General features: G+C 52.2%; 1 protein-coding gene across 2 annotated transcripts in view; it reads right to left on the bottom strand.

Moving 5' to 3' along the window:
* The window catches only part of Hvcn1 (hydrogen voltage gated channel 1), a 32,783-nt gene extending 11,966 nt beyond the window's left edge, over positions 1-20,817 (bottom strand). Inside the window, exons 1-3 of one of the 2 annotated variants that reach the window (XM_040731183.1) lie at positions 20,512-20,817; positions 19,990-20,137; positions 14,499-14,626 (exon numbers count right to left, since the gene is read on the bottom strand). In XM_040731183.1, the coding sequence (XP_040587117.1) occupies positions 14,499-14,519 (21 nt within the window). In that variant the 5' untranslated portion in view covers positions 14,520-14,626; positions 19,990-20,137; positions 20,512-20,817. The remainder of the gene's footprint in view (positions 1-14,498; positions 14,627-19,989; positions 20,138-20,511) is intronic. The other variant, XM_040731184.1, reaches the window with a different exon arrangement.
* Between the last annotated feature and the right edge of the window lie 283 nt (positions 20,818-21,100).

The following is a 21,100-nucleotide window of genomic DNA, read 5'->3' as shown; positions in this document are numbered from 1 at the left end:
GGGTGAGCTCTCTGGCCGCTGGCAACAGTGTCAGGCTGTTTTCCCTGCTGCTGAGGACAAGGTGACGCCATGGCACTTGCTTGCCTGTTGATTTGCTGCCTGCCCCACTGAGCTCTCAGCTCTGGGACAAGTAAGACTTTTGCCATCTCGTACAGCTGTACGAGCAGTACCTTGCCCAGTGCCCTGTGTATGGTACCTTCTGCAACGCTCCTGTGTTTGCAGGGGACTGAGTTAACACAGACATGTGACCAGAGGGCCAGAGAGATGGCTCAGCAATGACGAGCACTTCCTGTTCTTCCAGAGGCCCTGAGTTTAATGCTCAGCACCCACGTCAGGTGACGCACAGCTGCCTGTAACTCTTACTCCTGGTGGATCTGATGCTGGTACCTGCACTCATATGCAAGGACATCATACAAACGCACACTCTAATAAAAATAAACATTTAAAATGTGGCCAGAACTATGATATAATATATATATATATACATACATACATATATACATACATATATATATATATGCACATATACACGAGTATGCACAGGCCAGACGGGTATCAACTGTCCTGCTCTTTCAGTCTCCATTGTATTCCCTGGAGACAGGGTTCTCTCACAAGCTAGAGTTAGGCTGGCAGCCAGCAGTTATTTTCCTGCCTCTGCCTCTACCGGCACTGGCACTACAGGCACATACACCCACACTGTCTGCTTCTATATAGACACTGGGGATTCAAACTCAAGTCCTCATGCCTGTCCCACTAAGCTATCTCCCCTGTCCACAGCTAGGTCTTTAGACATCTGTTCAGTGTAGCATGGGGTGTGACTCAGTGAGACCATGTTTACCCAGTAGGCCTTAGGCCCTGGGTTCCATGCCTAGCATGCAAGGGGAAATAAAAGCTGGAGAGATAGCCAGGTGCGATGTGCACACATTCAATCCCAGTACTCAGTATGCAGAGGCAGGTGGATCTCCATGAGTTCCAGGCCAGCTGAGGCTGCATAATGAGACTCTGTGTCAAAGACAAATGAAGTTGGAGAAATGGCTTAGTGGTCAAAAACAAATGCTGCTCTTGAAGAGGACCTGAGTTTGGTTCCCAGCACCCACATAGTAACACAACCATCTGGAGCTCCAGCTCTAAGGGATCTGACGCCCTCTTCTTCTTTTTTTTTTTTTTTTTTTTTTTGAGACAGGTTTTCTCTGTATTGTTTTGGAGCCTGCCCTGGAACTTGCTCTGTAGACCAGGCTGGCCTTGAACTGACAGAGATCCGCCTGCCTTTGCCTTCTGAGTGCTGGGATTAAAGGCATATGCCACCAGTGCCCGGCTGACACCCTCTTCTGACTTCTATAGGCACTGCACTCAAAAGCACATAACCTACACACAGACATACACGTACACATGTAACTAAAAATAATTGTTTGGGGGCTGGAGAGATGACTCAAGTGTCATAGGCATTTGTTGCTCTTCCAGAGGACCTGGGTTCAATTCTCATTACCCACATAATAGCTTACAGCCATCTGTAATTCCAGTTCTGGGGAATCTGATGGCTTCTTTTAACCCCTGCAGGTCCCAGGTGTGCACATACCGCACAGACATACATACAAGCAAAATACCCAGACACATGAAACAGAGATCCACCTGCCTCTGCTTACAGAGTGCTGGGATTAAAATTGTGCACCGCCACATCTGGCTACTTTTAAAAAGATTTTAGATAAATAAATACATTAAAAGCTCACTGTAGAGCCAGCAGGATGGCTCAGCAGGTAGAGATATTAGCCACCAACCCTGAGTTCACTTCCTAGAACACACATGGTGGGAGAGAACTCTTGTCCTTTGACCACCACAGGTACACTGCTACACACAAAGTCATTTGAATGGGTTTTAAAGCTCGGTGTGAAAGAAGACAGAGAATTACAAGCAGGAGTGTAATGCCTGAAGGATGGAATTGTGGCTCCTGGCCTTGATACAGTAACCTCTGCTATCTCTCTCTTCTCCGTGGTCAGGACACCAAATACAATCACTGTGCCCCTGAGAATGAGTGGAGTGCTACAGTCCCTGTTTCTGCCTGCAGGGCTGAACTGGAGGAACTTTCTAGAAGAGGAGGTGAAGACAAGAGCCCATGAAGACTGTAGCTCCCTCTCTTCCTCAGGAATCTTGGGGCAAGGAGGATACACACAAATGAACTTTTGCTGGACTCTACATGCCACAGGCAGGGGCAGACGCTGTGAGGTAGCAGGTAACTCAGGAAACAAAATAAAACATCTCTCAGGGATGTATGAGGGACTGAAGAGCTGTGGAGATGTTTCAAGACTGGGTGAGGGTGGTCTGTTTCCAGAAGCCAGGACAAAATTCTTCACCACCCCGAGCCTTCAATGGGAACCCGAGAGAAATGACAAACTTCACCCAATAGACTCATCCCAACAAACAAGCCAAAACAAGCCCCAAAGGATTACCCGGGGCCGGGGAGATGGCTCAGTGGGTGAAGGCACTTGCTGCTAAGCCTGATGACCTGAGTTCAATCCCCAGGACCCACATGATAGACGGTGAGAACTGACACCCACAAGGCATCCTCTGGTCTTCATGCGTGTGCTGTGGCATGTGTGTGTCATACACAAATGTGGAAAAGAGAACAAAGCACGTGTTACCCTTAAAAATCAGCTGACCTCCAGATACATGAACGACCACTGAACAAAGCTCGGTGTCTTCAGGAGAGACAACAGCACGTGTGTGCTGAACAGTGTAGGCTATGGGCTGTGCAGCACATGACAGAAACGATTCAACAGAAACATGCGGGAAAACATGGCCCATGCCTGCTCAAACCTCAAAATGGACACACACAGCGGAACTGGCCACCAAATCAGCTAAAATTACACACACACACATACACATACACACACACACATACACACACACATGCACACATACACACATACACACACACACACACACACACCAAGATACATGTCAAATGGCTGAAAAAATATTCACATTTGATAGAACAGATGTGTAGATTGAAACACAATGAACTCCAAGCAGGACCATACAAGAAAACGAACAAAGGAATGTAAGCACCATAGTTAGAGGTGTTTGCCAAGCTCTCTGGGCCCTGGGCTCCATTCTCAGCAACACGGGAATAAAGAACTTGTGCACTTGGGAGCGGACTGGGGGGAGGGGTATGTCTTGCCCCCGTCCACACACTGCCCTGGGTTCTGTGTGACCTTATGCTTCCAGGCTCCAGATTTGGTCAACAAACACCACCCACAGCACCAGCATTTTCTAGCTAAGTGCCAGGGGGAGCCCCATTGTCACAGCTGAGGGGCTGCTGAAGTGTGGTGAAGCTGGGGCTCTGCGGGCATCCAAACCGCAGGCTGCCCCGCTGGCCCACCACCCGTGTTACTAGGTACCTCAGGAGCTGGGGAGTTCAGACGTCTTCAAAGGCTAGGAGGCCCAAAGGAAGCTTGAGCCAGTGCCTCAGAGGCCAGCACCCCTCTTCCCCCCCTCCTCAGCCAGCATTCTAGTCTAAACCTTTGTCCTCTGTGGCCCGGGAAGGCAGCATGGCGCCCTACCGATGCCTGACACATCCATTCTCTGTCTCACCTTGCCCCTGCAACTGCTCCTTTGAGCTCTCTGACAGAAGCCCAAGGGAGCCGTCCAAGTCCCTTCACATGGCAGGTATGGCCCTGTGAGACCCAGCCTCTCGGCTTCCGCAGCACAGCTTGCCCCTCACTCCTGCCCTGCAGCCTCACACTGCCCCCTCAGCAGACTCAGATGACAGCAATGCCACTTCCCGAGTGCTCCTTCCTGGACCTGGAGTCAAAGGCAGATTCCTCTCCCAGGTTCACAGCCTCTCCTTCTGTTCTTTCTCATTCCCTTTTTTTTTTTGTTTTGTTTTTTGTTTTTTTCTTTGTTTTGTTTTGTTTTTTGAGACAGGGTTTCTCTGTGGCTTCGGAGCCTGTCCTGGAACTAGCTCTTGTAGACCAGGCTGGTCTCGAACTCAGAGATTGCGCACCTCTGCCTCCAGAGTGCTGGGATTAAAGACATACACCACCACTGCCATCTGAGACAGGGTTTTTTTGTGTACCTTTGGAGCCTGTCTTGGAACTTGCTCTGTAGACCAGGCTGGCCTGGAACTCACAGAGATCCACCTGCCTCCGCCTCCTTAAATGCTGGGATTAAAGGCGTGCGCCACCACTGCCTGACTCTCTTTGCTTTCTTTACTCTTCCCCAGAACCCTCTGTTATGTTGGGGATCTTGGTAGATTCCATGGCAGGTGAGGGTGACCAAGGCGCAGGGACAAACGTGCCAGGCGGGCAGCGCTTCAGTGAGCAGTTTTATTAGAAAGATAAGGGAGGGGGAAGGAAAGGAAAAAGAGGTAAAGACACACAGAGACAGAGGACGGAAGAGAAGAGGCCCAGGGGAACAGCAGGAAGAGAGAGAGTGTAAGTGGGCGGGGTCTTTCTTTTAAAGGGGTCCTTTGCACCTGCGTGCAGACGACTTAGTCATGGAACCCTGGGCTGACCTGAGTGCCTTCCGCCTGTGTGCATTCTGCCAGGTGACGGGAGGGGGGGGGGGATGGCCAGCATAATGCCTGTCCTTATAGCCTCCTCTCAGTACCCAACTATATTGCTCCTTAGCATGTAAACGCCACAGTGGAGGGTCTGTGTGCCCTGAGCCCACTGTGATATCTGCCTAAGTCTCTCTCCTCCCAGGACGGTCATGAATTCCCCTAAGAAACACCTCACCCTGCAGCCAAAGCCACCGAGGGCCGGGCTCTCTACCAAAACCCACACATCCCAGGAGAGGCGAGTTTTCTCTCTGAAACCTGTTGACCACTCAAGAAGTGACTTGAGTAACTTGGGATGAAAATACTTGTGGTGTCCAGCGGAGCAGAAAAGAATTCTGGTTTTAAGTCAAGACTGTCTTGTCAGAGGCAGGAAAGCTCCAGAAAAGGGCTGACCACAGTCCTCTGTGTCACCCCAGCTTCTCACAAACCTAGAAAGATGGGCCCTGTGACGCCTGCTGAGCACCTGCCCAGGCCAGACTCCTGTGGGCCTTAATGGAAACTCTGTGTCACCAATGTGGAAAAATCTGTCCCCTCCTCCACTTGATCCCCTGCAGTTGGAGATTCTGTCACACAGGCCTAGGGTTGTGCTACTATCACGTGGAGACTTCAAAGTGGAGGGACGAGCACAGACTCCCTGCAGCCAGTGTGTCCACTGGAGTCCCTGCTGTCCACATTCTCCTCTGACCTGGTGCTCCCCACCCTGAGGTCACCTCCCTGTCTCAAAGCCCAGGCCAGGGCTGCGGAGGTGCTCATCAGGTATGCGCTGTGCAAGTGTAAGGACCCGAGTTCGAATCCCAGCACTCACATAAAAACTGGGCACGGTGGCTGGAGAGACGGCTCAGCAGTTAAGAACAAAGGCTGCTCTTCCCAGCCCCCAGGACAGGCGGCTCATAACTGCTGGTAGCTCCAGCCTCAGGGGGTCTGACACCCCCTTCCGGCACCCGCACTCAGGTGCACACACCCACAGACATACACGGAATTTTAAGAATAAAAATAAAATATTAAAAAAAAAAAAAGCTGGCCGGGCGGTGGTGGCGCACACCTTTAATCCCAGCAATCGGGAGGCAGAGGCAGGCGGATCTCTGTGAGTTCGAGGCCGGGCTGGACCGATAGCCTCCAAAACAATACAGAGAAACCCTGTCTCGTAAAAACAAAAACAAAAACAAAAAAAAGCTGGGCATGGTGGCTTGAGTCTACAGTCCTAAAGGGCATGTTCTAGGCCACCGAGAGGCTCTTTCTCAAAAACAAATGGTGGGTGGCCCCTGAGGCTCGCTCTCTCTGTCTGTCTGTCTGTCTGTCTGTCTGTCTGTCTGTCTGTCTCTCTCTGTCCCTCTGTCTCTCTGTCTCTGTTTCTCTGTGTCTCTCTCTCTCTCTCTCTCTCTCTCTCTCTCTCTCTCACACACACACACACACACACACACACAGGCTCTCAGCCCACCACGTTCTGATCTGTCAATCATCACTCTGACTGCTGGCCCCTTCCCTTGACAGGTTTCCCTCTTTCTCCTCTCCTTGCTCATCTCTCATGCCGGGCTCCCTTGGCAGGCCGAGGGGCCGCTCCACTCCGGAGGTCTCGGCAGCCCTGTGTGCAGTGCTGCTCATGTTCCAGTACACAGCTCCATCTGACCTGCCACCGTCTCCGTAGTGTGCTGTGCCCAAACTCAGCTCACTTCCTCACCGAATCTGCTCCCCGAGGGCACAGCATCACCGCCACCGCGCCCAGGCTGAGAACTGAAGAACGGGCCGGATTCCCTCCCGCTGTCTCTGCTCTAGATGTCACTTAACAGCTGCCAGCTCATGTGTCCCTGCTCTGGCCACCGCCTCGGCCCCAGCCTGCTCTGCTCTCCTCACTGCTACTCAGTCTCCCCCGTCACAGCAGGTCCCCACTGTCGGCGCAGGCCAGGCTGGGCGTCTTTCCCACTGTCCCACCACACCGCTACGGAAGAACTGTGGCCTAGCTTTCTGGGTCTCCCGGGTCCTCCCTGCCTTTCCTACACTCCAGCTGCAGGGTCTCCTGTGGCCCTAAAGGACAACTCTCTGGCTCAGGACCGAACCCATCTTACCCTGTACTGTGTATCATCCAGGTCTTGGACCTCGATGTCCCTTCCCCAGCTGTCCCCTCCACCACTAGCTGCTAACACTTGGTGTCATTTCACTGGACCCCTGGACCCCGGGGAAGGGCTCCATAAATACTGAATGAACAAATTAACCACATGATTGAATCGGGGAGCTGTCCCTCCAAGACAGTGTGATGACATGTGACAGGTGTCCCACCAGACAAATGACTAACAAGGGTAAATGGAGGCCTACACACACCTCATGAGACTGTCTGCATTCACAGGGGCCGAACTGCCACCTGGAGGAGGGGAAAGTCCCTGCCTCCCTGCAGAATGGCCTCAGACACCACAGAAAGGGGTACTTTTTAAGAAACACAGCCAACTCCCAAGTCCTTGTTCCCAAGAGCCTGCCCATGTCCCTGTTCCCTCTCAGAGCTAATCCGGGGGCCTTGATTTGCTTATTGACAACAACCCTCGACCCAGAACTCCAGCAAGACCCTACAGTAGCAGCATCCACCATCATCCACGCCCATTTATCATGTTCTATAGCACAAGTCCATGCGTGACCTTCCCGCCAATGGTGGCTCAGGCCAGCCCTGAGGGTCTCAGTGTGGAAAGATGACAGAGTCAGGCTCAGCCCCAGGGTTGTGTGACACAGACACCATGTTTGGAACCAGAGTCAAGAGACTCCAGGCAGCTAGTGGTTCCTGTCAGAGCATTAACAGGTTCAATTCCAGGATCCCTTTGCAGCAACAGGAAGTGGCCTTGTTTGGCTCTGCTGACAATGTCACTAAGGTGGAATCACTCGGGGTGTAAGCAGCCAGGGTGCTGAGGAGCAGAAGAGACCCTGAGGGTCAGGTCACGTGATGACAGAGACAGGGATTCTACAAGCCAAGACATGCTGAAGCCAGCTCCAGCCTCTCCCTTCTGCTAGGTCAGGCAGGCCACCCCGTTGCTCTCACAGAATCGTGAGAAGTACAGCGGGCAGGGGAACAATGTCTGCATTCCATAGAGGAGGACACTGAGCCACAGGAGGCAAGAACACCAGCCTGGAGTGACACATCACAAGTCAGTGTCAGGGGACAGGTGCAGGGGGAGGACACTCCCACAGGAGCAGGGGGAGGACACTCCCACAGGCCCCTAGAGACAGGGACTTTGTTTTTGTTTTTGTTGTTGTTGTCCTTTTGGTTTTTCGAGACAGGGTTTCTCTGTATTGTTCTGGAAGCTGTCCTGGGACTCTCTTTGAAGACCAGGATGGCCTCGAACTCACAGAGATCCACCTGCTTTTGCCTCCTGAGTGCTGGGATTAAAGGCATGCACCACCACTTGCCCAGCACCATGCCCATCTTCTAAAACATATTAGAAAGCTGACCTTCAAAGTGACTCTGAGGAAGGCTCTAGCTACTGGACTTGCATGGCAGGAAGAGAAGGTAGAGTTACCCTCTGACCTCCTCTCATGCACACACACAACTAATACATAAGTGAAAACAAACCAGAAAGCCTGACATGGTGACCAACAGCTGTGATCCCAGCGCACAGGGGCTACAAGTGGGAAGATCAAGAATTTAAAGTCATCCTGGGCTACACAGTGAATTCAAGGCCAGCTTGGGCTCCAGGAGACCCTGTCTCAAAAGAAAACCTAAAAACCAGCTGGGTAGTAGTGGTACAAACCTTTAATCCCAGCATAGGGGAGACAGGGACAGGTAGATCTCTCTGAGTTCAAGGTCAGCTAGAGATACACAAAGAAACCCTGTCTTGAAAAACAAAGAAACAGCAGGGTGGTGGTGGCACACACCTTTAATCCCAGCACTTGGGAGGCAGAGACAGGTGGATCTCTGTGAGTTTGAGGCCAGCCTGGTCTACAAAGCTACACAGAGAAGCTCTGTTTTGAAAAACCACAAAACAACAGCAACAATAACAACAAAAAATTGTGTGTGTGTGCATGTGTAAATTTTGTGTGTGTGTGATCTGTGTGTGCGCACACACGCGAGCATGTGTGTGTGTGTGTGTGTGTGTGTGTGTTCTTGCATGCGCATGTGAGTGCAGGTGCTGCAGAGGCCACAAGAGGGCATCAGATGCCCTGGAGTTGGAGTCACAGGAGGTTATCAGCTGCCTGAGCTGCCCAACATGGGTTCGAGGAACTGAACTTGGCTTTTGTGCAAAAGCAGAATGTGCTCTTAAATACTGAGTTGTCTCTCCAGCCCCTGCTTTAATTTTTTTAAAGATTTTATTTATTTATTGTGTATACATAGTGTTCTACCTGCTTTAATTTTTTAGTGTTAGAATTTTCAGCTACAACAAAAGCTAGGAGTGACAAGTGACAAGAGTCACACAGGTTTGTTTTGTGGCATGTGGCCAATGAGGAGGAAATATATCTGAAAAGCCCTTACCTCTTTTATGTAGCTCAGGCTGGCCCCAAATTCACAATCCTCCTGCCTCTGCCCCCTGAATGCTGTGATCACAAAATAGTGTGCCGCTAAATCTAGTTATAGAAAAGCTGATTTTCCAGGTTACCTGAATAAGGGTATCATAAGGGGTGAAATCCAGGTTAAGGTACTGTCTTCTCTCCTTAACGGGGAAACCGAGGCACTGGCATACGGCAGCCAGCATGCCAGTGGGTCAGCTGTGTCTTGTATTTCCCAGTCCGCACTCAGGCAGGCAAGCCCATCCTCCTCAAGCATGACCTTTACCCCCTCCCATGCCATGGAGCCTGTGAACTTCAGCAACTGAATGGCCCTTGACCTTTGACCTGTCATCTGTGTTATCCCAACATCAACTACTGTCCTGGGCTAGATTCTACCTGCTCACACCTGTTGCCACCCTGCATCCGTATATGTTCATGTCCACACATGTGCACGCTCTCTCTCTCTCTCCCCTCTCCCCTCTCCCTTCCCCTCTCTCTCTCTCTCTCTCTCTCTCTCTCTCTCTCTCTCACACACACACACACACACACACACACACACAGAGGTCAGAGGTTAACCTGAGATGTCATTCTTCAGGCACTGCTCACTCCTTCCCCAACAACTTAAGAGTGCACAGGCTAGTCTGCCTGGTGAGTGAGTTCCCCTCCCTCCTGGCCCTGAGAATACAGCATGCACAGCATGCACAGCTTTCCACGAGGATTCTGGGCTGGAACTCAGCTGCTCATGCTTGCACAGCAAGCCATCTCCCAGCCCTGGGCCCAGGCCCAGGCATTCATTCCTGCATGTGTGTGAGTGCACATGCTCGGATAGGTTTGTGTAGAGGCCCAAGGTTGGACTCATCCTTTATAGCTTTCCCACCTCATTTACCGAGGCAGACTCTCTCAATCAAACCCAGAGATCCCAATGGACCAGCCTCACGCATGAGCCCTTGCTTGCTTTGGGGATCCCCGTCTCTGCCTTCTGAGACTGGGATCATACCCATCGTGCCCACCCAGCATTTTTGTTGGTTTTTAGAGGTTCAAACTTCATGCTTGCAACGAAGATGCTTTCGCTGCTAAGAGCCATCTCCCCAGCCTCACCCCCATTTTCCTACCTGCAGCCAGAGGGCTCCAGAACCTGTTTCCATCTCTACAGAACAGAGAGCCCTTAGGTGGCTGGCAGTTGCTCTCCCCAGACAGCCTGCTAACCTTTCCATCTCCTGACATCTCAGAACTTGGGCTCTGTAAGGGATGTGGCATCCCGCCCCTCCCCCCTATAGAAAGCAGTGTCTTTTACATTGACCTGCTGTTCTTTCAGCCAGGGGCTTTCTGACTGTCCCAGGATTGTCCCTTAGGGTCCCTCATAGGACCAAGCCTGCTGGTGCATACCTGGGATTCTTGCACTGGGGAGGCTGAGGCTGGGGGATTGAAAAGTCCAAGACAAGAGCCTGTCTTCATAAAACTAACCTGTGGGTGTGGTCTGGTGTCTAACTGACTTCTCTGGTCTAGAACACCTTGTGTCCTGTCACAGCTCATTGCTGGAGGAAGCAGCGTGTCCTGTGTAACCCCGGGGAGGGGAGTCTGCTGCATGTGGCCAGCTTCCTGCGGTCTCGGCCCAATGCTTTCCCCTGGGCTGGCGTACCCTGGGGTACATGTCTGCTTTCTTGTAGCCTTACCAACAAGGCACTGAACACGAGATGGTGTTAGGGACCCCTGCCATAGCCCTTTACTTAAAACGTCTTAGGCTTCCCACTACTCTAAGCGGTAAAGCCCACCCCGCTGTCCCCTCCTCCTCCTGCTGCAGCTCTGCCCACATGTCTGGTCTCATCTGCCTCCCTGCTTAGCCATACTGCCTTCATTCAGCCTTTGCACCTGGCAGGTTTATCCGTCCTCGGGGCCTCTGCACGAGTGGCTTCCTCTGGCCTGGAATATCTAACTCCTTTCACGCTGTCATCTAGCTTTTCTTTTCTCTTTTAGGTTCCTTCCAAGTGCCCCAGCTCAGGGGTGCTGGTCAGCCTGCCCCCCTCATACACTCCTGCACCTCCTCTGTCACCCTCACGCCTGATTGAACACCCCGGGGTGCAGGCTGCTCAGGTTCCTGCTCACACCATACCTCACACAGTACCTCCCACGCCTGCCAGGACCCCAGGCTCCGAATTCAGGGACACCAGCAGCGAGTCGAGTGTCTCCCAGTGAGAGGCGGGGCGCAGTGAGCCCACCTGCCCCGCCCCCACCCTGGCTGGGTGTTCTGAGGAATGCCTATTTATAAAATCAGGGAAGTCTGTAAATAGGTGTTGAAGTCTTTCCTTCTTGAGGGTGGGGAGGAAGTCTGAGGTTTACAAAAACAACCCCTCTGTGGCTGAGTGGCTCAGGTGGGGGGGACTAGCGACCCAGGTCTGCCTAGAGCTGCTCCTCACTCACCTCACGTTCACCTGGAGGGTCAGGGATGTGCTTGAGGCTGTGTGGGGCAGTGACTTTGCTCCTTGCTTCCTACATAACCCACTAAGAACGTGGCCCAGGGCTACGGAAGCCCATGCTGGTGGGGGCCTGGGACAAAGATTCCCCGTCATGCCTCACCCCTGGTACACCCTGACACATAACCCTAGGTGGGATCCCTCTTACTGCCCATCCCTCCATTCTGTTTCCAAAGGGCTTATGTGCACCCTGTCCAAACAGGCATGGGGAAGTGTCTTGCTCCTTTCCCGAGAGGACAGAGATGATGATGTTCAGAGAATGGGAGACAGATGCAAAACCTGTGACACCAGCCACGCCACATTGCCTGGTACCTCGAGCTGGGCTGCTTCACAAAAGCAGAGGAAGGGTGAGTTCTCCATCTAGAAGCTGTGTGTGGTCACCTGGGGACCAATGTGGGGGTGATGCTTCAGCCATGAAGTTCACAGAGGAAAGGCCTCTGGCCCCTCCCTGCTGCTCCCTTCCGGAAGGAGCCCAGATACACCAAGGGGATGTGCAAAGGGAAAGGAGCCATTCTCTGCCATCCAGGCTGTGTCTCTAACTACCTGAGAAAAACTTCAACACAACTGACAGAGCAGAGATGACCTACAGGGACAATGTGTGCTGCCCTGGAGACTCCTTGACCATGAATGTCAAGGGTAAGGAAATTGTCCTCACTTAGGGTAAGGTGTATGAATGAGTCTTCAAGCCTCCTGTATTAGTGCCTGCTCGAATCTCTCAGCCTAAAGAGCACACACGTTTTTTTGTTTTGTTTTTTGGTTTTTTTTTGTTTGTTTGTTTGTTGTTTTTTTGGTTTTTCAAGACAGGGTTTCCCTGTGTAGCTTTGGAGCCTGTCCTGTAAATCAGGATGGTCTCGAACTCACAGAGATCCGCCCACCTGTCTCCCAAGTGCTGGGATTAAAGGCGTGCGCCACCAACGCCCAGCCACCCCACGTTTTTTAATATGCAGTTACACCTAAGTGCATCTCAAGACCACAAGAAGTTGAAACCTGTGCCTTGAGGCTGTGTCTGTCCTTCTCCTATATGTCTGTCTGTCTGTCTCTCTAAATACTCACTACCTTTGTTTCAGTCTGGCTTGTCCTGACTGAAATTCTCTGTCACAGTCAAGGATTTGGCTTTACCTGAGTGGAGATTCCCAGACAAGCTCTCAAGGTTTGTGTCCCCTCAGTGCCACTGACAATTCCACAGAGAGGGCCAGCTGCATGTTGGAGTGACCAGAAAACATCCCTGCAGTGCTGAATGGAACTCAGAGTCTCACACACAACAGACAAGCCTCCATGACTGAGCCACCCCGGCATCACCTGACACACCACAGTCACGTACTCAGAGCTCGTGAACACACCCTAAGTGCAGCGAGGCTGAGAGCCATGGCCACGCTCAGCATCTCTAGAGGAAGTGAGCCGATGGGGTATCTCACCCCAGCTCCACACACTTGGATTCCAAGCCCCGAAGATGGGCCGGGTACATACACATACATTCATCTGAACCGTGGAATAAGGCCAGCAGAGGGACCACAACCCCTGCTTGTCCCATCATGGAGTCAGCAGCCTGCAACAGAAGTGGCAGTTGTCCCCGGGTACCCTACTAAGGCCACAGACCACTATTAGGTATAATCCTCACTGTACCTCTGTGGGCTAATGCTATTTGCTCCCATTTCTCAGAATGGGAAACTGAGGAGCAGGGAAAGGAGAAAGGAGAAAGGGACTCTCAGGAAGTCAGTGTCCAGACAGGTGGCCAAGCCATTTCGGCAGAACTGGTAACTGACAATCTGGTCTGTGCAGTGATGCACACTCACCGCTCACCCCATGCCTGTGTTCTCCAAACCTAGGAGGCCATGGACCAGCACCACGGTTCAGCAGGTAAAGTCCCTGACACCAAGCCTGATGACCTGAGTTCGATCCCTGCTACCCACATGGTGGAAAAAGAGACTGAACTCCCACAAGTTGTCCTTGGACAGCCACAAGTACACATGAGAACACACACAGAGACACACAAAGATATACAAATAAGCATGGTTAATAAAGAAAAATCTAGGCATTCTGGACAAGCTCAAGGCCATAAAGACAAACTCTTCCTGCAAGCACATTCCAAAGCATGGAGTAGCGGGCCAGGCTCAGCCATGGCAGGAGCACGCCATCTGACCAAGCAAGGGCCAGTCTGCCACCAGGGGTCCTAGCCAGCTAGTCAACGGTGGAGACAGCCCCTTTGTGGGGACAGCATGCCCCACCTGGCTCCAGTTCCCCAAGGTGTGTGCTAGCTAGGTTTTGCATTTGTCCATTTCTCTTGCTGGCCCCACACCCTGATACAGGCTGGTGACAAGCCTTCAGCACCTTGTAATTTACCTCTGCAACTGTCCAGCTTCATTCTCATCCCTAGACCCACCTGGACCTCATCCTAGCTTCAGCTGTGGCTGCTTCCTCTGGGGACACGCCTCTGCCTACATGAATGCTCATGGTCACTAGTAAAAAAATACACAAGCACGCCAAATGCAAGCCTGGGCCAGCGTTGCTATCGCCCCTCCCATGTCACTCCCCTCTCACCACCTCAAGTCCCCATCTCCCAATAACCCAAGACTGAAGACAATGTCACCCTACTAGCTGTAAGTAGCAGACCCCTGCCTTGGTGGCAGTCGAGAATCTTCCCAAAGAACCCAGCAATTTTACCAAGTCTAAGGCCATCCAGAAACCCTTGCTTTGCTTCAGTGAGTGGGCTCCGGCTGGTCTCAAACTCACTAAGTAGGTAGCTGAGGTGACCTGGAACTCCTGACCCTGAGTGTTGGGATTGCAGGTTTGCCCCGCCCCCAATCAGGCTCTGACATTGTGGTTCTTAAACAAGTCAGGGTTTGCATGGCAGACCCTGATCCCCTGCCACTGGGTTCTGTGAAACCCAGCAGGAGCTTCTCCTTCATGACTGAAGGCAAGGCACAACACCTTACAATGGGGTTTCTCTCTGACAAGCAAGAAACTTCCACAGGATTCTCCCCTCACAGCAGGAACCACTAGACAGGATTTACCTTTTGGTCCTGGGAAGTCATTTTCCTATTGCCTCAGGTTCCAACAGTGACAGAACTGGTGGCTGACACACCCTGCTGTCACTGAGTGTGTGCTTCTCGATCTGTCCTCAGATCAGAGTGAACAGCGTCTGAAAATAAAGTCACAAAATGTGTTGGAAGGGTACAATCTGGGAAGACAGTCAAAGTCTTAACGAACACTCCGTTGAGCGATGGCTCCACCTTGGACACCTGTGAGAAGCGTACAGTAGTTATGGTGACCAATGAGTAGAAATAACTCAGGCCCATCAATGGAGGGAGGGATAAAGAGCCACACAGTGGGATACTACCCAGCCTTCAAAGAGGAGAGCTAACAGTTGCTCAATGTTGATGACCCCACACTAAGGGAAGACAGCTGGACTCAGCACCCTATATGCGGATCCTGGCACGGTGGTGTACCTGTAACCCGGCACTCAAGAGGCTAAGGCAGGAGGGTTATGACTTCAAGGCTAGCCTGGACTGCATAGTGAGGGCCTGTCTCAAAATTAAAAAGGAAAGACGCACACCTTTAGTCCCAGTACTCTAGTGGCAGAGGCAGGTAAATCTTTGTGAGTCTGAGACCAGCCTGGTTTACAGAGTGAGTTCCAGGACAGCCAGGACTACACAGAGAAACCCTGTCTCAAAACAAACAAAAAAAAAGGAAAATTGGAGATGGTGAGATGGTAAAAGTACTTGCCCCCATATCTGTGGGTTTTTTGCTTTTTTTTTTCGAGACAGGGTTTCTCTGTGGCTTTGGAGGCTGTCCTGGAACTAGCTCATGTAGACCAGGCTGGTCTTGAACTCACAAAGATCCTCCTCCTGCCTCTGCCTCCCAAGTGCTGGGATTAAAGGCATGCACCACCACCGCCCAGCTTGCCCCCATATCTGGCAACTTGAGTTCAATCCCTGGGACTTACACAGTGGAAGGAGAGAACAGACTCCCACAAGTTGCTCTCTGGCCTCCACACGTGTGCTCCGTACACACACACACACACACACACACACACACACACACACACACTATCTCTTTGAAAAGACATTCTGAGACAAGCTTGCTCTGGCCATACACTTGCTCTGTAGACCAGGCTGGCCTCGAACTCACAGAGATCCCCCTGACTCTGCCTCCCCAGTACAGGATTAAAGGTTTGCACCAACACCCCCAACAAATAATTTTCTTTTAAGATTTATTTTTATATTTTTAAGTGTGTGTGTGTGTATGTGTGTGTGTGTGTGTGTGTGTGCGCGCGCGCGCGCTCGCACGTGTGTGGTCCAGTGTAGTGTGTAGGACTGTGCATGTGAACACAAGTGCCCTCACAGGCCAGACAGAAGTTCCGCTAAAGCTGGAGTTTCATGTGGTTGTCAGCCACGCAGTACGGTTGCCGGGAAATGAGCTCAGGTATTTTGCAAGAGTAGCATACACTCTACCCCTAAGCCATCTTTCCAGGTCCTGGCCTGTCTTTCCTTTCTTTTTCTTCCTTTCTTCCTTCTTTTTTTCTTTCTTTTTTTTTTTTTTTCGAGACAGGGTTTCCCTGTGTAGCTTTAGAGCCTGTCTTTTAAAGGAAAACTTTGGGCATTGGTAGTTCCTTTTTTTTTCTTTGGTTCTGGAATGACTACGTGTGATTTTTCAAAATTATTTTTAACATAGGTGATAGAGACATATAGTAAAACTTTAAACAGCATAGAAAGATGTCTGCTAGTGAGTCAGCCTCTACCCTGCACCTCCTTCCCAGAAGCATCCACTCTGACCAGAATCTTTGTGGCCTCCACATAGAAAGGGATGCATAGTCCCCCTTCACTTCCTTCTGACACAAATATGAGTGGCATGCTCCTCTCACAGAACCCGACTTATTTCCTTTTAGGGTGGAGCAGGCAGATTAACAGTCCCCCAGAGCACCCAGCCCTTTTCCCTGGAACCCAGAGTGCATCACTTTATGTGTGCACAACAATTAAAGAGTGTGCGACAGGAGACTGCCGGCATGGACACACTGTCAGCAGGAGGGTCTGTCGAAGCAGCAGAGGTATGAGGGATGGAGCTGTCAGCAGAGAGAAGCCTGAAGATGCCGGGTGGGAGGCCAGTGCGTGCTGTGTGCGCCCGTAAAACCTGGCAAGGACCCTCAGACCCACCCGGAGCCTCTGGAAGAAGGCTTGGAGGCCTCTCCCTTTGGACCATGGAAACTGCTTTTAGGCTTGTGACCCACAGGACTGTGAGATAATAGATGGGACTTTTTAAAAACCACCAAATGTATATATAGTCTCTGCCACAAACCGAGGACACTCACAGTTCCCAGGGGACCACACCGTGGCAACTCACTCTAGACGGACGTACTCACTGTGATGCCCGGTACTCCACTGTGGGAATGCATCGAGGTCCCCAGTGGTCACATGAATGCCTCCCACCCCCTTCCCATCCCAGAACCCCACTGGGTAGCTCTACACACCTTGCACTGTGTGCCTTTGTACATAGTCCCAAGCGTGAGCCAGGCCAGTATTGGATGTCTTTCTCAGTTTCTCGCCATGTGATTTTGTAACACATGGAGAAAGCTTGGAGCTAAGCAACTCAGTGAGACTGGCTGCTAATGCACGCACAGGTCTTCTTGTCTCTGCCTCCCAGAATTGGGATTCTAGACATGGAACATCACGGACATCTTTTTATGTAAGAACCAGGCTCAAACTCAAGTCCTCACGCTGGCGTGCCAAGCCCTTTACCAACTGAGCCGTTACCTTAGCACCCCTTGGGTTATTTTTCCAGTTACAAATACAAAATGCCATCAGCATGAGAAAAATATTCAAAGCCTTAACCCCTCCAGAAACTCACTCCCCCTTGAGCCCTCTCTTCTCCTCTTGTGCCCTCCAGCCCAGATGACTGACAAGGACTTTGGCGACAGTGGAATTCAGCCACATGCTCCTACACGCCCGCAGGTAAAGGGCCAGAGAGACGGTTTAGCTGGTAGAGGTTCTTGCCGCCAAGCCTGACAACCTGAGTCTGACACCCAGGACTCAGTGGGAGGAGAAAATCACCTCTGGCAAGGTGTCCTCTGACCTCCACATGTGGCTCCAACACACACTCACGCACACGCTCATGCACACACACTCTAAATGTAGTTAAACAAACAATGCTGGGCATGATGGTGAACGCCTTTAATCCCAGCACTTAGGAGGTGGAGGAGGCAGATAGATCTGTTAGAGGCCAGCCTGGTCTACAGAGCGAGGTCTAGGACAGCCTCCAAAACAATACAGAGAGACCCTGTCTCAAAAAAACAAAACAAAACAAAACAAAAAAGGACCCTTGATATTCCCTGTGTTTTCAAAGCAGAAACAAAACTAACTCAGATACAGAAAGACATGGGCTTCATCAGCTGAGGACAGATGGTTTCTTTTTTTTAAATTTTATTTATTTATATTTTATGGATAAGTGTTCTGCATGTATGCCTGCATGCCAGAAGAAAGTATCAGACCCTATTGTAGATGGTTGTGAGCCACCGTGTGGTTGCTGGGGATTGGACTCAGGAGCTCTAGAAGAGGACCTCTTAACCCCTGAGCCATCTCTCCAGCCCTGACAGAGGGTCTCAAACTCCAATGTCTTCCACAATAAACCAGCACAAACAAATAAAAATGATGAAACCCAATGCCTGAGTGGCTATGGAGAAACCTCACCATGGCTGGAGAGACATGACCTAGACAGACAGACATCTAGTAACAGGGACCAGCACCTTCCAAATGACTACACCCTAGACTTGGCCACTTTCGTTCAGACACTATCCCAAAGGGCTTCCAGCAAATCTGCAGGCAGCAGTGTTCTGGCACAGTGAATGTGTGACCAACCCCCAAAACCCGCATGGGAGAAGCTGAAAGCCACATGAACCGGGAGGAAGGGCACACTAGGGTCTGGGCAGAGGTGGAGAAAGCAGGCCGTTGAGCAACCAGAGCTGATAAGTGTTAACCAACTCCACGCTTACCACGATATGGAGCCGTTTGTGCTGTCCTCCATGCTAGGCCCTCAGAGCCTGGAGATGACAAACATCACAAGGACAACACAGTGCGGAGGCCACACTCCCCGGCCTTCCCGGTGTGTGACAATAGGAAAGCACGGGACGAGAAGCCGGGCTCTTTCAGGTTGAGTGGCCAGGCTCCCGACGAAGTGACAAGGGGCTTCCTGAATTTCAAGAAGACTGTAGGGACAATTAAGAGGAAGGTCCTTTGACAGCAAGAACTTAGGAGGACAGAGTGGGGAGTGGACAGAGTCAGAGAAGCAGGGCAGGAGATGCGAGTTAAGGTAAACTGTAGGGCGTTGGTGGCGCACGCCTTTAATCCCAGCACTTGGGAGGCAGAGGCAGGTGGATCTCTGTGATTTCGAGACTAGCCTGGACTACCAAGCGAGTTCCAGGGCAGCCTCCAAAAGCCACAGAGAAACCCTGTCTCGAAAAACAAAACAAAAAAAAAAAAAAAAAAAAGATAAACTGTAGGAAGGGGATGGCCTGGGGGATCTCCCAGGGCTCCCAGCTTGTGGGACATACTGAGGAGTTGGGGGAATAAGAGACACAGCAGGGACATGGTGAGGAGGGCGAAGGAGGATGGAGGTCTGGACTTGTGGCTGGCCTACATGGAGTGGGAGTTAGGAAGGGACACGGGGACTCTGGCTGGGGTGGCCGGGAAAGGAAGTCTGGGGGCACCGTCCGGGCTTCCTCCTTTTTGCTAAACCATGGCCAAGGGAGGGTTGTGGGCCAAAGGGAGTTCTGGACTTGGGTAAGTCTTAGCCTAGAGATTCTCAAACCCTGCTTTGACCAGCTTTTTGGCCAGAGGCATCCTGGAGGCAGAAGTTGCTGTCCCCAGCCTCTGCCTTACTCAAGAAACCTCAAGCAGCAGCGGTGGGCGGTCAGGAAACCCTGCAAAGCCCGGAGAGTCCCCACTGACCTGAAGTGAAGGGACCAGGATGCAGAAGTACTTTCAGGGGTAAGGAGAAGAGTAGAGCAACACAGCTCCCAAGTGACCCTGAGCTAGATGGGGAGCTAAGACTCCCCAGCCGTCTCAGCAGTCCTGGGGGGCAGACACCGCTCAGAATGCCACGGGGGCAGAAACGGACACAGACACAGAGGGTGGCACAGTCTCACGGCTAAGGTGTGTAGAGTCTCACGGCTAAGGTGTATGAGCCCCTCCCCCAGAGGGTATAGGTGCTAGGTAAAGGGGAGGGACTGCAGAGGGGTGGGGATGCTGCTCTCAGTCTTACAGTATACCCTAGCCCACCCCGCATTCATTCTTATTCCTTGGCGCCCCTGAATCCAACAGGTGGGGGTTCAAATGGTTTCCAAAAGGCGCTACTGAGTTGGGATTCCTCCTGCTAGATTGCACCAGTAGGATGGTCCGTTGGGGCCTCCTCCTGGGGTGCAAGCACTACCCATACCCCCTTCCCTCCTGCTGTCTCCCTGTAGTTGCTGTGGGGCTCTGGGATGGGGAATGGGGCTTAGGGCTTCACACCCACCTTCTGGAGTGCTGGCTGAGCTGGCTGTGCCTCCTTTGCTGGCTCTCTCCACCTGTAGGAGGGGGACACTGTTGCCTCCTCCACGGGTCACAGGGTCACACAGTGATGGGTGTGTCAGAGTTAGGGTGGTGGATCCTGGTAACGCCCACTAGGAGAGGAGGCGCTTGTCAGTGCCCCATTCCCCGGGGAGGATAGCGGGGTGGGCCAGTCACAGTTCACGAGGCAGCACCGGGCCTCAGCCACCCCCCGGTGCCCGCCAGGCCTGGCCTGGTTACTCCCAGCCCCCTCTGCTAGGCCCCAGCCAGGATGGACAAACGTCCTGCCTAGGAGCAGTCGCGCTCGAATTACGAATCACGGGGATGGAGGGTGGCCAGGGCTTACTTCCTCCCTCCAGGCCCTCAGGCCGGTCGGCCGCCCCCAGAGCAGCCGCGGCGTGTAGGGCAGGACACCCCCAGCCTGAGATGCGCCTAAGGCTGGACAGAAGATGGTCACCCCGCGCTCCCCGAGCCCCATCCTCATTACCTGACTGCAATCTGCTCAGCTCGGTTCTCATTCCAGGGCACACTCAAGCACACCCCTGCTCTGCAGAGCCCAGGGGGCGGTCCCATGGCCTCTTTGGGGGTGTGGTGGGGCAGGAGTTTCCACAGCGGCTCTAAACTTGCTACAAACTCGGGAATCTTTGGAGGCACCCATGGGCTTCCACACAGCTGAGAGGCCCGCAACTCTGAAGCGGCTCTGCAATGACAAAGCCAAAGTATGCACAGAGCCGGGGCTCTTCTGCAAGGCTGTCCTAGGTGACAGCACGCTCCCCTGACCCCGTGAGCCTTCCCAAGGACCACCTCCCCCAGCCCTCCTCCAAAGCCTCAGTGCTCGCTAGAGGAGATGCACTCCCTAGCTGGCTTCACGGGGACAATTGATACAAGAGCAGGTTGAAGAGAAAATCCTCCTATGTGCCCGTGGAGATGGTCCCAAGAAAAGTCAGGCCCGGAGAAATGGAGCCGGGGGCGGGGTAAACTCGGAATGCTGCTGAGAGATGTTGTACTCGAGTCTGTATGTGTGTGTGTGGGTGACACTCAGGGAAGTAGTTTCCTAGCATGCTTACTCAGACCCA

This window comes from Mesocricetus auratus, unplaced genomic scaffold (assembly GCF_017639785.1).
Source record: "Mesocricetus auratus isolate SY011 unplaced genomic scaffold, BCM_Maur_2.0 Super-Scaffold_100025, whole genome shotgun sequence".
Lineage (NCBI taxonomy): Eukaryota > Metazoa > Chordata > Mammalia > Rodentia > Cricetidae > Mesocricetus > Mesocricetus auratus.
The sequence above is the reverse complement of the archived record's forward strand: the minus strand, read 5'-3'. Positions and strand labels throughout refer to the sequence as shown.